At 31.4% G+C, this 17259-nt stretch overlaps 1 protein-coding gene across 2 annotated transcripts in view; it reads left to right on the top strand.

Annotated features, from left to right (window-relative positions):
- LOC126736891 (unc-112-related protein-like) overlaps positions 1 to 17259 on the top strand; it is a 455221-nt gene that overhangs the window by 397599 nt on the left and 40363 nt on the right. For both annotated transcript variants that reach the window (XM_050441511.1, XM_050441510.1), the window contains exons 2-4: positions 14207 to 14369; positions 14431 to 14651; positions 14710 to 14828. In XM_050441511.1, coding sequence (XP_050297468.1) covers positions 14215 to 14369; positions 14431 to 14651; positions 14710 to 14828 — 495 coding nt within the window. In that variant the 5' untranslated portion in view covers positions 14207 to 14214. The remainder of the gene's footprint in view (positions 1 to 14206; positions 14370 to 14430; positions 14652 to 14709; positions 14829 to 17259) is intronic.

Here is a 17259-nt window from a genome sequence, read left to right as displayed (position 1 = left end):
AATCTGGGAAAATGCTTAAAACATAAATGAATGTCTTATTGCCCGTTGGAAATCCTTCATCCTGGGCGTTAGATCTATCTTTGAATTAAAGGTAGGAGTTACGAAAATAAACTTCCAAAAGGCTCATCCTTTCCTCCAGTGGAGAACCAATTCGTTCTGCGAGTGTGTTGTCCTGTTTTTCCTGTGAGTCTTTCCCTGCTGATCTTAAGGGGTTCTTCAATTCTTCGCACATTTGTATAAAGACTCTCAACATCAAAACTTACTAGTTATCGGTTAGCTAACGTTAGTGGCTTGAACGTTAGTCGCTTGACGAAAAGAGTATAAGTAGTGGCTGGATAATGCTCAACATGAATTTGGCAGGTTTCACAACTAATTAAACATAATTCAAAATAAAGACAATGGAAGATAGAAAATTAGACTACTTCATTTCCAATATCTACCACTTTCACAAACACAATTATATAAGAGGCATAGGTAATACAAATGATCCGGACGTACCGAGTATATGTTCTATTTCTGATGAAGCTACAAGAAACGCAATATGTACAAATTAATTTTGTCATATTATTACATTGTTCAAAATTATTCATAGATATTTTAGGCTCTTCTAATGATGGCAAACCAATGATCGATGGTAACATAGTTTGAAATGAAAGTGATTCTTCGTACTCTCTAAATGCCTTTTAAGGGATTATTTATTATCTGACGAAGGTAAAATTTATGGAAAAATTCATCAAATGATGTCACTTGATGATGCGCATACTTCCTTAAATACACATATTGATTATTAAATACACCAGACAGATTGGAAATTCTACAAAATCATTTACCATGAATTGCACTTTTACGTTCAACGGAAAAAAAGTTAGTTCGCTGTGCTTTTTCTTTTATGTGCACGTGATATATGCATTATGCGAGAGTTAAAAAAAAGATTTCCTCAAGGGGTATATTGGTAAAGGTGGAAAACATGTGCCACACAACAAACTGAAAAAAATATACGAATTTTATTCGTGAATATATTCTCTCATTCTCAACCGTCCAATATCATTTCTTTAAGTCATCTAGTAACTAAAAGTACTTGATTCTACACTGAATATTTTTATTATGCACAAACTGTTCCAAACAAAGAGTGCAATGCTGAATATTCGTCCGCAGTAAAAAGTACAGATGGATATTTAAAGATTTTAATTTCACGAACCCAAAAAGGACCGATGATGTAAACATTTACAAATTTAAATATCGTGGACGACCAACAGAGGTTGGCTTAGAAAAACTTGCGATAGCAAGTTGCGATTGCTAAATAAAGATTTTTAAAAAATGTGCAAGGATTATTTTGAAGATGTACCATTATTTTTACTAATGTTTAAAAGTCGGCAAGGGGTTTTTGAGATAATTTCCCAAAGCCCAAATAAAGCGAACATTTAACACAAGACTTTAATGTCTTTTTAAATCACTGTTGAAATAAAATTCAATCAAATCAATTAAAACAACAAATTCAATCAAAAGAACTGTCTTTATTTATTTTACCTATCCCAAGCAACACCCGATAGTCAAGTAAACATTTATTTTTGGTTTACACCATGTGTACATTTGATAGAATACAATTATTATTTCATAAAAGTTAAACGTAAATGATCGTATATTATATACTATTTAAAGACGTTTACAAAATGCGTTTAATGGAATGAGCTTCTAAACAAACATACTTACCATCAACAAAACGTTGAATATTTAGTTATAGAAAATCAGTACACAACTTTTAAACTTTAACCAAGAACTCTACCGACAAACTTTACAGGGTGATTCTCTAACAAAAAGTAAGAAAAAATGTTTGTATGAATGTATGTTCTAAACGTCTTACTTTCGAATATACAGGGTGTTTAAATTTTAAAAAAAGTTTTTTTTTTAAACTTTACTACCTTTATAAATATATATTTTTGAAATTTGCTGATGTGTTTTATGCATCAGGAGGAATTTTCCGACGTATAAGAAAAAAATTAGTTTTTACCAGTGACGTCCTATAATAAGGGGTTTATTGAAAATATTTTTTAATAAAAAGAAAGTACACCACTGAATTTTTCTAAAATAAATTTTATTTTTTAAATCTTTGTTTAGTTTTGATGAAACTTGCATTCTTGAGTTTTTTTATTTGTATATCTTATTTGGCATAATTATTGTGTTTCATACACATAAATGCATATCCCACTTTTTTCTATATTTCCCTATGTATGTTATTCCATTATTACACTATAAGTAATACATTATCTGTACAGGGCGTCCCAAATTTGAGGGTGACCATTGGAATCTCGGAAACCGTAAGTTAATTACAGGGTCGATTAAATAGAGGCAAATTTGCGCAATTTGGAGCTTTATAAAATGACATTTAAAAAAAAATTCAAATTCCGGATACTTCTGGAGTTATCCGAAAAAGATCGAACATTGTCAGAATCGTTTTTACTTTCTACTGACTTTATTTAAAGAGACATCGGCAAACTAAAAACAGTTTATCATTGCCAGTTTTTATATCCTATAACATGACGCAAAAAAAAAATTAATCCGACGTTTCGTTTTTTTTTTCGATCATCAACTTTATTTTTTCTTATAGGCTTTATTTTTTTTTAAACCAATTCAATGAAAATGTATCCTTTCCTAACCTAATATTTTGTTTTTTTTTATTTATATAGTAGGCCATGACAAAATGACATTAGCCGGTTAAACTTAATAAAATAAAAGCATACATTTTCATTGAATTGGTTTAAAAAAAACTATATTAAATACAGAATTTTTTATAGCTTCAATTTATATAAAACCAATTTATTTGGAAATCCCATTGATATATCTTTCTCTCTTGCACTCATGGAATTCTTAAGGGAAGTACTAGGAGTAATCGGACATGCAAGTGCGATACCTCATTTTAAAGGCAATTAAAAATACTTTTTAAAAATGAGAAAATCCAATATGGCGCCTATAAGAAAAAATAAAGTTGATGATGATCGAAAAAAAAAACGAAACGTCGGATTAATTTTTTTTTGCGTCATGTTGTAGGACATAAAAAGTGGCAATGAAAAACTGTTTTTAGTTTGCCGATATCTCTTTAAATAAAGTCGGTAGAAGGTAAAATCGATTTTGACAAATTTCGTTTTTATTTTGAATATCTCCGGAAGTATCTGGAATTTTAACATTTTTAAACGTCATTTTATTAAGCTTCAAATTGCGCAACTTTGCCTCCATTTAACCGACCCCGTAACTCTTACGGTTTCCGAGATCCTAATGGTCACCCTCGAATTTGGGACACCCTGTACATGTATGAAAAGTATATAGTATGCTACACAGTGGCATATATCTGATATGGGGGTCATTTCATCAAATATTTGAGGTGTAGAAATCGAGTTTAAAAATTAGATATATAAAATTTGTGTCAATTTTTTTAAATACTGAAATTTTCTCCCTTTTGTAAACAGAAAAGCATATGATATATGAGATAGCTTAATAAATATACCTTGACCATATACGGTTGGTAAATATAGCAAAACCAAAAATTTACTAAAAAATCGTTGAATACATTGTATATATTTAACGATAATAATATATGATATATTGCTTGGGATGCGCACATTTGAAAAAAAAGTCAATTCCATATTCACTGTGACTTACCTTTTATTTAAAAAATATTAATTAATATTTTAGATTTTCTATATTACTCTTAAATTAAAATATAAGTCTATATTAAAATACTACCAATAAAAGCCATTAGCGGATTTTTCGCAGTCAAATAAATCATTTAAAGTTGAATATCTCAAAATAGCTAATTTAAACATTCGTGTTTATGTGAGTATCGACGATGCTAAATTAGGAGATTATTTTAGTTTAACCTAATTTTTTAAGTTCCGAAGTATGACTCAACAGTTTCTCTCTTGTTTTCAAACTTTAATTAATTGCATTTTGATATTAAACGAAAATGTACAAGTTCAAATCAAGGCAATCACCTATTATGAGTAGTACCGTATTTCGTTAAACTCAATGAATAGGCGCCTGTAGAATACTTAATACCAATGTCATTTTAATTAAAGATGCTTAAAACTCAATAAAAAATATTTATTTCTTATACATGCCAAAACTCTCTACTTCTAAGTAAAACAACTGAAATAACCATCTGTTTCAGCTGTTTCTGCGTTATTTATTAATAAACATTACTTGCTTGCATTTTTGCCAAGCCTACTTAGTTTAAAGGACATTATGTAAATGAGAAATTGGTTTTAAAATAAAAGAGATCATTGGAAAAATTAAATATGATATGTAATAAAGCAATTAACATAACCTAAATAAACATGGCACGTGCCTTATTGGATTTATTCATGAACAGAGCAATTGAATGGCAAACAATAATTGTAAATCGAAAAATGCAAGGCACGGTCGGATTATTCGGATAAACAATAAATGAATAAAACGCAATGTGCATTATACCACCGCACCGGATAAAAAGGCGACCGTGACAATATGGCGCCATGATTTTTGTTTTGTTTTTGCAAACGGCATTTAGAGAACTGAAGTTACATACCTATACAGGATGTTTCAGAAAGGTGGGGTGATGCCAAACTTCTGTAATATTTCGATAATTCTTCACTCCTCTAATCAAAAGTTTTAACACTATCGCATAACTATACTCGTGGTAATTTTTGAAATTAAATAATTGATTTCCAAATTTTACTTTTTTTCACCGTTTCGAAAATATTTAAGACACATTATTTTATTCGAAGAATCAAGAAATCTTCTTTCAACACAATACAATTTTTGGGTAGTTTTAAAGTGAAATTCATTATGATCTTCAAATGAAGTTATTATAGAAGCTTGAAAAGTAAACAAAAAAATGGTGATATTATTTAGATCACATAATTCATCTGAAAGTTCAACTGTCTTTAGAAGAAATATTAATTTTTTAAGCATTATTCCAGAAATATTTACCTTTTTTGAATAAAATTGAATAAAACAAGTAATTTTTTCCCGCGCAATACATGTTTTGTAAAATTTCTTAACTGCCTATAATATTCTAAATTACTTAAGAAAAATATATATATTGGATACTTTTAACTATTTCTTAGGATTGTGCCTTATCCCTTTATCACTGTTTTATATTGTCAGTTATACGGGGCATACTCTTCAACTAGTTTTTGTCGTGGAGCATGTTTGTTTATTAAATATAATATGATGATGATGTATCAATATTGATTGTAACATGAATGCTATTCCACACTATTTGCTCAGCATCCCTGCGAAAATAATTAAAATTAATATTTTTATAACTACAATATTTAAAAAATCGTACTTTCTTTTTGTATTTTTGGGAAATTTATTGTTATGATGTAGAAAGTTCTTGACCCAATTAGCTCAATAAGACTTGCACTGTTTGTTAAAAAATTTTAGTGTGTAGTTTTAGGTTGAAGATATTAAGAACATTTTGAAGATTTCTTACTTTTAATGCAAATGAATTCCATTCAAACCATATGTTCAAAATGTCAATGTTCAAAAGAATCGACCCTGTCAAATGTTATTTGAGAAAACTGTAAAGACTTTTTATATAAAATCCACCTTCCCCTCCTATGCCATTTTGATCTTCTCGTATCAAGTTTCGGTATATTATAAAAATTACTATTAGAATTTGAATATACCCAAGGTTACGAAATCCTTAATATATCAAATTTATAAGAAAATAAACAATTGTTAAATTCATCAAAACCTGTGTTTCGTTCAATTTTTGTTTACGAAATACACTGGGCAAACCCTATGTGCAAGCACTGGTGCTATTCGAGTATCACGAGCAGCACCAGTGTTTCGAAGGTGTCTGTGGATATTTTTCTTAAAGTTCTGCAAGTTTTAATGTTCGAGAAATACGTGCATTAGGAGTTCATTATCCAGACTTGTACTTCTCCACAGAAAAAGGGGTTCCGGTATAGCGAAATTCTAGGCGACTGCGGAGGCACTCGATATTCATGAGGTGGAATGATATGGGCCAGTTCGGAAGAGCATTTATTTATTTTTTTAATGGCACAGCCAATTTACAAGACTATATTAAAATACATAACAATAACAATAAGTGGCAAAGAATATAACAATAATCAAAAATATGAAAATAAACGTAACTATCGAAAAAAAAATAAAAAACAAAAAAGCAAAAAAAACCTAAAACATAACCCTATAGACAATTTCAGCCCTTTAGTTTTTTAAGTCTTAATTTAAACGAATTAACAGACCTACCTACGAAGGGGTCAAGATTAGGCTCATTAAATGCTCTCATCATTCTGCTGATTGGAGAAAAGAATCCGTAATCCGCAACAAAAAATTATATTTAATATTTTATAAAATGTGAGTAAATCTGACCGACTATCGATGTTAAATATATCCTCTATTATCTTATAATTAAGATAAAAATTCTGGTAAATTTTAATGTCAGCCTTAAAGGCTAGGGAACGAAGAAAAACTTTTTGAACGGTTTCAATTGCTTCCACATGGTTAGAATAAAAAGGTGACCATACATGTGAGGCCAGCCCAGAACGAACAATTGAATAGTAGTGCATCTTGAAACAAAAGACAGACTTTACCAGAGGTGCGCACCACAAAACCAAGATTACGCATACCCTTACTGACAATCTTATCGTAATGAGGCACAAATGTCAATTTAGTGTCCAGTAACACACCCAAGTCTCTAACAGTAGTAGCAGATTTGATAACCAAGCCATTATTTTATAATGATGATGCACAGCTAATCTTAGAAAACGACCAAAAGAAATCGTTAAAAGGTCCAAACCATTATTTACTGATCATAGAAAACCACTATCAACATCAGCTTGCAAAAGTTGTGCATAAATTGCGGATTTTATCACCCTGTACAATTTTAGGTCGTCGGCAAATAATAAAAATTCCGAGTGACGTATAACAAAACAAAGGTCATTAATAAATATAATTATAATACGATTCGACAAAAATCCATCAATCTACTTCAAAAGACTATCGCCCAGACCCATCGCACGCAACTTCTGAATGAGATGTTCATGGCAAACGCCTTCGAGAAGTCAGTGTAAATACTATACACCTGACTACGGTTCCCAAAATCATCCAAAAGGTACTGCTGATATGTAAGCCAATTAGTTATGTTAGATTTAGGCCCAGAAAAACCGGGTTGCTGATGTATAATTATGTTCCGACAACGCCATCAGGGCTCTCTAGTAAAAAGGCTGTCAATAATTTTGGAGATTTCAGATTTAATGCTTACACCCCTGTAGTTGGCAATGTCATTTCTATCCCCACTCATATATCGGAGTCAAGAAACTTGTTATCCAGTAATCCCGTAAACAACCTGAATCAAACGAAAGGCAAAACAGATAATGTAGGAGTTTGGTTAGGGAATACAATTTTTTAATAAGAGTGATAGTATGGCATCAGGTCCATAAGAATATTTAGTTTTGAGGCCTTCAATCACTTTGAAAACATCAGTAAGATATATGTTCATAGAATCAAAATTAAGATTTTAACCAAAATTGTAATATGGGACTGTCCCTTCATATTGCTGAAAAATGAAGAGCAAACAAATTAACTATATCCTGACCGCCTTCAACAAATCTGCCATTCAGCTGCATACTATTGGGATAGGAGTTTGATTTTGTAAATTGTTTACATGTTTTCAAAATTATTTGAATTTTGCGTCACGTCATAATATAGGATCTATAGCAATTATCGCTTATAACCTTGCACCTACTTCTTAAAATGGAAAATACTATGTAATCCATTTTAAGTTTGGAAGTCTTATATTTTTTATGTGCTGTTTTTTCTCTACGATTAATTTTTGTAATTCACGACTGAAGCAGGGAGGAAATTTAGAGGATTTATAATGCTTAACTGGAACAAACCTTACAAGACCATAGTAAATAACACTATAAAAATAGTTGACACTTTAAACTATGAACTGTTGTAGGCAGTACTGCAGTATATTGGGTTGTCTGACATGGCATTAATGCTAATTAAATCATATTTAACAGATAGGTTTCAAAGAGTTTGCATCGGTGACTCTGTTTCAAGTAGTGCAAAAATAACAGCTGGTGTTCCTCAAGGAAGCATTCTGGGCCCTCTTATATTCTATTTACACTTGTAACATCTACAAATGTCTTCAATACTGTGATCACCATATGTATATGCTGATGGTACCCAATTAATTTATAGCTTTACTGTTCCTGGTACTGAGGAAGCCTATTTAAAATAAATAGTGATCTTCAGTATTTATACGAAATATCGACAAATATGCAGCTTAAACTTAATCCAGCCAAATCCGTAGGAATTGTGTTTGCCAGTGACATTAACCAAAAGAATATAGTTAATGATCTACACTTAAAAATAGGAAGTGAAAAGATAACAATTAAAGATGGTGCAAAAAACGTGGGTCTAATTATAGATTATAAATTACGATTTAAAGAACACATCACTACAAAACTTAAAATAGCCTATTTAACCCTAAAAATGCTTTATCCACACAGACATTATTTAAATCAAACAACAAAAAAAACATTATGCGAATTCTTAGTCTTATCTCACTTTAACTTTTGTGACTCAATTTATGGCCCATGCCTGGATAATGAAACAAAACGTCGAATTCAAGTTGTTCAAAACTCCTTCTAAGATTTATTTTTGGTATACGAAGATGCAACAGTATTACTTATAAGCTTAAAGATGTAAAATGGTTAGATATGGCAACACGTAGAGAGCTACATTCAGTTTCTTTTTATTATAAAATTTTAAAAAATTGCACCCCTCACTACCTCTTTAATAAAATTAAGCTAAGAACTTTAGCACATCATGTAAACCTAAGACAAAGATATCTTGTTGACATTCCAAGACATCTTAAGGAAATTTTTAAATCATCATTCAACAGCCTTTACGTAATTGTTGGGATGCTGAAAATTAGGCAATTTAATCCCGCACAAATACAGCAATGTAAATATTGAATTGTTAATTGTATTGGGAATTAATAAACGTTATTATTATTATTATTATTATTATTATTATTATTATTATTATTATTATTATTATTATTATTATTATTATTATTATTATTATTATTATTATTATTATTAACGTTCTTTGTATCAAACTCCTGTTCTCAGGGAATAGAGCCAAAAAGTTATTCATAGAATAGTAATCTCAGTTTTTAAAATTCAAATAACCATAATCATATATGAGAGAAGTGATCATTCATAAGCTAGGTGACGCTGTGTACTATTCGTAAGTGCTTCAGACGCAATTGAGCCTTCTACAGAAAACACTTCTATATAAAACAGTGAGGTCCGCCACCCTTCTTCTATGCGCCAAACTGTCTAAGCTTCCAGTTATCTCTGGATCTCTTATAAGACGTATGGCCCTTTTCTGGATGGAATCCAACAGCTTCAAGGCGTGTTTCGGTGTAGAGCTCTCTATGTGAGAGCAATACTCAATAGATGGACGAATCTAAGTTTCGTAATCTGAGTTGTGTAAAGGGTTTCGTTTTAAAGAGAGTCCCAAGTTTTCGAGAAGCTGCTTCACCTATTCCCACTAGATGTTCATGCCAAGACATATTGCTTCCAATCTCCACACCTAACGAACGGCAAAGTAAGTCCGAGCATAATGAGGCTTGCGGCGGCAGAAGCAGCCTTTGTAAATACAGCAGCTGAGTAAATCAGATTGATTTAAACTCCAAAATGATGTTAAGTTCGGCATTAATACTTGTTACCTGGCGACGCCTATGGCACTGGGTGTCAGCTGAAGAGATTTTCAAGGTACTCAGCTATAGCCTCCATATCTTCCAAAAGCACCTCTGAAATCTCGCTCGCACGTTCTGAAGGATCATTGGCTGTCAGTTGCAGTACGTGTCATTGGTGGATTTTGAGTTTTCTTTTCTAGTTCAGTTATTACTTTTATTGCATGTACGATAATATTGTACGAGTCAGTATCCGTCACGAGGCTAGCAAAGTTTCCCTGTCTATCAGGGATTCTAGTTGGTTCCCGTATAAGCTGCGTTAGGCCGTGACTAATTGCAAAGTCCTCCGGTTAATCACAGTTACATTGTGAATGTTAAAATCTTGCGCAATAACAATGTCTGCACATGGATGATTTGCTTGCAGATCATCGACTTTCGGACGACATCGGAGAAAAGACTTCTGTAGAGGAAGCAGAATTACTTTGTAAATCTTTCGGTTGTTAGTTTGAATCATAGGACATCGAACTTTGGGGATTCCAGAGCTTTTTCCCAACGCCTTTTTGACAAGATATATCGCCCCTAATGAAGACGACGAGTCCGAAGTTGTACCTACATCGGGTGTGGAGGTTGTATCCAGGATACATATAAACCTTGTTGTTTTCGAGTTCACTTCCGTCTCTGCTAATGCTAAAATGTGAGGTCTGCTTGTTTGCAAACATTGGTGCACGGCGTTTATGTTCGTGTTCAGACCTCATAAATTACAGATCCGAACGGGAGGCTGTTTTAACTCCGGAATATTTTTCAACTCAATCTTAGGGTCTAACTCGAAATATGTCATCAAAATCAGGAATGGCATTGTTATGAAAATTTTAATTGGGGCTGTCATTGTCGGTAATATTTTCCTCTAAAGCTGGGTTAATAATATCAGTTTAATCTATGGCATCAAGTATTATCCGTACATATCTTTCAAGCTATTTGAAATAAACGGTGTATTAAAGTTTGATGTACTGAAAATGCAAACTGACTCGCTATACAAGAAGGTATCAATCAATTCAAAACAATTGTCCAACTAACGCATGGGCCAGGTTTATATCCAATTTTAACAATGGTCAATTTTCACTGCCACTGCCTTGACACAAACTTTTAATAGACAACCAATCTTTTGGAAGCTTAAATGAAGCAAACTTGACATAAAACTCTTCAAAATGTCCAAAATGAATGGTTTTTTCATGCTTGTTAAATGCAATGTTGCTTATTTCAAGGGCTTTTGACAAATCTAATTCTCATCAATATTTTTAAGCGTGCCATCTTTACTTGGCCTTATTTTTAGATTTTTCAATAAATAACTGGGGCAATTTAAAGAAATACTTGGTACCAAGATTAATATAAATGGAGAGGATATTGCTTTTGTGTTTGGTATTAAGTAGGTGTAATGTTAGACCCACAACTAACATTCAGTAATCATGTTGATTATACGTGTAAAAAAATTGGCAAAAAAAATGGATTTTTCTATCGTATTTCAAAATCTCTGTCTCCATGGACCAAAATGTTAGTTTATAACACTATTATTTTTCCCCATTTTTCATATGCAAGTTCTTTGTTAATTTCTTGCACAAAAGAAGATATTCATAGGTTACCACTACAATAAAATAAAGTTATGGGCATTTTAGTAAATTGTAATAAATATACATCTATTCAAAGCATATTGACTACTTTAGGCTGGCTAGATGTTAAGCAATGCATTAAAAAGGCAAATTATATTTTAATCTGTAAAATTGTGAACAACTTACAACCAGCCTATTTAAAGTCTGATCTAATAACTAGAGAGAACTTTCATGATCATAATTTGAGGTCAAATAATCAATTTAACATCCCCAGGATAAGGACGACAGCTTTACAAAAATCATTGTTTTACAGTGGAATTCAATCATATAATTCCTTGCCCGAGTGGGTGAAAAACGCAGATTCACTAAAGAGTTTTAATAAAAATCTTATGGTGTATTTAAGGAACTAACTATTAATTATAATTACATTAAATATAGGTATCATTACTATGTAATAGCTTTAAGCTAGCCAAGTGCTAAATAAACGTTTATTAAATTATTATATATTATTATTAAATGTTATAAACAACAACTCAATAGAACAACTGGACTGGACGGGGAAGAGGTAAATATAGAAAAGAAGTGGTATAGATGTTTCAAAATTTCTATTTCTAACTCCTTAGTTGAAAACTTTCCAGAACATGAACAATATCCTTCTGCAGTTCTGTTTTAGAGATATAAATTTAAGGCATTTTAAACCTAAGGCACCTTCATTAATTTTTGAACTATGATTTTTATATAATATATATTATGATTCATTATTTACTAGTGGAGAAAGTGCACGACACTGCACCAGTAACGACTTTTTATACTTCAAGTTCATGACAAATCAACTGTCAAACGTCAGCGTTGTCACCTTCATTACCTTTATTTAATATATCTTTTGTTGGCAACACTGAAAATGTTCATAATGACCAACATCAAAAGGACACAACCAATATAAAAATGGCGGCCACCAAGTAGCAGTTATTTTTGGTCATGGTGGCCATTTGTATTAGCAGTTCAGGTATAAATATCAAGTTCGTAGCTGTGATGTAAAGCTACCGCTAGAAAAGACAAAAACACTAAAAACACATAAATAGTTTTAGACAAATTTAAGAAAAATAACAGTAATTACGGTAAGTATTACACCCAAATTCGAAAATCAACCACATCGTTTTGTCCTCTTGCCCGTTGTATAAGGAAAAGTATTGCTTTAGATAAGTGCACGAACGAGAAGGAAAAATTAGTGATGGAAAAAATCGCATTATTTCGATAATCGGATTATTAGGTTATGAATGATTCCAATAATCGAATTATAGTTCGAATTAAAAATTACTCGTGTGTATATCGCGCAACATCGCAAATCACAAGAGATAACACCTTTTATCAGCTGATCAATTCGTGACAAATAATTAGTTTTGTATTTTTTATATTTTTGTTAAATTTTTATTATTACCAAAAAATATAGATTCCATAATTTTTCTGAATTCATGTTTTTAATTTCTATTAAAAAAACAGACTTCAAGAAACCAAAAGAATTAATTATTTAATATTTACTTTCAGTTAAATTACAATCTAAAATCGCATACCTTCGTCCTAAGCCCTACTTTAATTAATAACAAAAAAATAAACCAGCATAATATTTATTATTAAACATACAAAAACAATTTTTTTATTATTAAAAATCTTATACTATTGAGTGAAAATGAAAAAAAATGGCAACGCAGTTGAAATTCTCGCTTCCGCAGATTTAGTCCATACTCCCATAACAAAGCTAAATTGACCAATAAGAAGGTTTGCACCGAAAACCGAAGCACTGACTACCGACTTGTGACTAAACAAGACGTATGACCATTATATTGCATCTTTTAATTTTTCCATCACTCGTTCAAAATAATCGAATTATTTTTCCTTAATCGGATGCTACCTATTATTTTTATAATCGAAATATCAATCTGATTTTTAATCTGAATTATCCCATCAAGGTAGAAATCGAATTACATTATGTATGATATAACTAAATTACGAAACAATAAATCATAAAAAGAGAAAAATAGTTTTTTTACAAAAAAGTCCTCGATATTGAAAGATTTTTTATCTACAAGATACATTGTGTTTATACAAACATCGTAAATAGTATCGTAATGCTTGCTACCGTAACATTCTGGCAACGTAGGAATATTGGCAACAAATTACACTTTTTGTGATACCCTTTCGCCCTTAAGCCTCACAATGTCAAAATCATTAATATTTTATCTTAGGTGAATCTTAAATGGGTTAAGTGAGAATAGCAGCTTGCTAGACTTCGCCCTTTAAGTGTACACAAACTTTTTCTTTGTTTCCATTGTACTTAAGTATCTTATTTTTTTGTAACTTATAAAGGTTAATAAAAGTCGTTTTTATTTATTTATTTATTTATTTATTTATAAAATGCGTAGTCACGAGCCAAAACTTTGTGAGCAATTCTTTTGTAGATATTGCATCTAATCGTTCTTCGTATAATTTGTTGTTGAGCCGACGATTATCATTTATTGATGATCATTTTTCATAACAACTTAACTCAACCCTACATGACAGCGATTTAAAATTGTTGATGTCACAATTCATTTTTAAGCGAACATCATTTGAACCTTTTTTCTGTAAATTTAAATCCAAAACAACCCAATTAATTATTCCTAAAATCTCAAGCTTTTCTTAGGACAAAAAACAATACTTCACTTATAAAAATGGACTTTGTTTTTATGTAATGTTTATATTATTGTTATACAAAGCTTATTAGCCCTTAAAAGATTATTACTCTTTAAACGCATTCAAAAACTTTTTGTACGTCGAACTTTTAAAACCTTGTTCAATATAAACTTTTCCAATTTCATTCTAATCTAATTCCCGATGTTTAATTCAGAAATTTCAATGGACTGGTCAGACCATGCGCTATGGTGGCCCAAAGAAAACATTTGGTTAACCAGAACCAGATCCACTCTGGACCAGTGTGGCGTCCACGCGGATGCCCTCCTTCACTTCACACCAATGCACAAAAATTTGAAGGTGCAACTTCCCGATTTAAGGTAAGTCATTCACATTCGATGTAAATCAAGCTTCAATTTCGTTAATATTGGTTTCTTGCAGGTACCTTGATATGCGAGTAGACTTTTCAATAAAAACATTTTCGGCCGTGGTGCACGTATGTAAAGAGTTAGGGATAAGGTATCCAGAAGAGCTATCTTTTTGTAAACCGCTAGAACCGAATCATTTGAAGTACAACTACAAAGATATGCCCAAGAAGAAACATCATGAGAATGGTGTGAATAAGAATGGACACTTGCCGGCAGATACAAATACATTTATAGGTAATAAATATTTGATGAAGTTTCGGCTTGCACCTAAATATTGGTATTTATTTCTTAGCAAATAGCAGCCCTGCAGGTAGTACGGGTAGTTTAGAACATACACCGATTATGTGTGCTCCTGTGACTCCATCTAGAATGCCACCTTCATCTACACCGATTAGCAGTCCAGCGACAAATGTAAGTTTGAATTTATGAAATGTACCCGGCAGTAAGCATTGATGTATGCATAGCGATGTCAAGTGGTTATTTTTTTGATGGTGCCGACTTATTTTTTGGTATATATCTATCAATTAGCTCGTATAGGAGTAGAATTTTTCATAGGAGCATTAATATTAATTTCATTTGGCAGAGTCCCTGTAAATTTTTTTCATTTCGGTGTAGCTTGAAGATTAATCTTTTTAAAGTTTGTATTTGTATATGTTAAGTAAGTTTGACTGAATTAAAATTTTCTCACTTTAGTACAATATTTTAGTTTTAAGGATGGTGTTTGACATCTGGCGATAATAAGGCAATCGCATATACAGTTATACAGTCCTCATTGTTGCTACCAAATCATGAATGCAATTATGTTCGTTTCTAATAAGATTTCTCTGTTGCAAGCACTATTTATTTATTTAAGTACATGGCTCTCCTACAGATAGACTAATCAATCCAATAACAGGAAAGCACAAAATATAATGAAGAGTAAGACAAATAGTTTGAAGAATATCTTGAGATGCTAAAGGTCGATCTATTACGCAAAATATAAGGATTAACATTGATATGTAAATTTTCCAGACAGAAAGGGCTGTCTATTAAATTATTAATAATTTTATAAATCAAAATTGTTTCTACGACTCTGTCTTTTTCATAAGATACAGCAGATTTTATTGGAATTATATGGTAGAAAATGTAAATGTATTAAGGGAAAATATTTATTAGATAAGTACCAAGAACCTTTCACCAAAATAATATTAACAGCCTCGAATGATGATCCTAAATTTGGTTTTTTACAAAATATGCAAAATTGGCTAGATACTTGGAGTGCATAAAATTTTCCAAATACCTTAAGTTGACAAACACACAAAGCATTAAGTCAGACTTCACAAGTTGCTAAATACTGTTTAATTGAGTTAGATTGGGATTATGTATTATTAGGCAAATTTCAAACATCAGATCCATTGGAAGTGCGTTTTGGAAAACATAGGCATTTAGCTGGTGGGCATTAACATATCCCTGTTTATCAGCTACATGAATCAGAGACGAGGCTTAGAATTCAATCTATATTATCACTAAAATCTAAGCATTAAGGAAATATTGACACAAACAATTTTTTTGAACCTGATTGTGTGACTCTGGGTGATTTTCAGTCCGCAGATACTCTTCTTCTCTCTACTTATTCTGACCAGATTAATAGTGTGTTATTCAAAATCGTAATTGAAGACTCAGAAACTATAAAACATGAGTTGCAGGTATAACTTATTTGAGTGGATATTGCTGCTATATCACTTTTAAAAAAAGTTCGATTTTTGTAAAAAAAATCTTACCTTTAACCAACCTTGTATTGTAGAAGATTCTTATAATCTAATTCAATTTTTAAGTCGTGGCGCTCTTTTATATCTTCGTGATCAAGTAGTAGATATAGTGATTGTCATTGATCATACATTCTATTTAAAAAAGCTAATCAATGAATTTGAAGAAATATTTCTGGACATCTACAATATAAAGTATTTTCTTTGCCAATTGTTTTTTTAATTATCTTATAAATAAACTGTTCTGACAGTTTTTGTTCGGTTTTTGTTTAAATTAAGCATTTGCCTGAGAGTTTTTGCACCCCTAGTAATTGCTTCTAATATTTAAGAAAAAGCTTTGACTAGAATCATTTTCTGACCTTTTCAGCAATTGCTGGAGGCAAAAGCAATTAATTACTTTAGGTTTTATTCATTGCTTTTCAAGCAAATACTGATTTTATAAGGAAAAGCAATTGCTGCAATTTTATTCATTAGGCTTATTAAACGAATGCAATAATTGTAACCCGTAATATAACTCCCTGATTTGGAGTTATATTACGGGTATATAGATTTTATTGCTCATAAAATCCTACATAATATGGGATATAATACATGGGCCAGTTGTTGGCACACAATTTATTGTATGAGTGGACTGTATTTATTTTAGTAATAAGTGATATTTCAACAAACACAAATTCAGAATCATTCAAAAATACCAGTACGCCGCTGTTGGGCCAAAAAAATAGTGGAGAATGCGAACCCTGTACTCTCTCTGACTCTGATCATCGATCATCGATCCGAATGCATTTGGTGCCGGGGGAAAATTCTCTGAAGTAAAGAAAAATTCTTCTATTCTCAGTAAAGTGATGAATTCCGCCTGTTTAAAAATAATCTTTTAAATTAAAAATTAAATTATTTGTTGTGGAATTTTCCACAACAATACTCATATTATTAAATTAGTCACTATCCGATAAAATGTCCAAAGTGCTGGTCATTGATTCGTCGGAACTCATTTCCAGACCTTCATCTGATGAACTACTATTTACAGTAAATTTTAAGGAATTTAAAGTTTCATCAAATAGCTTATGATCTTTTATATATTTTACTTCAATTTTATT

The sequence above is a fragment of the Anthonomus grandis genome, chromosome 5, assembly GCF_022605725.1.
Source record: "Anthonomus grandis grandis chromosome 5, icAntGran1.3, whole genome shotgun sequence".
Taxonomy (NCBI): Eukaryota; Metazoa; Arthropoda; class Insecta; order Coleoptera; family Curculionidae; genus Anthonomus; species Anthonomus grandis.
This window is presented reverse-complemented; position numbering and strand designations above follow the sequence as displayed.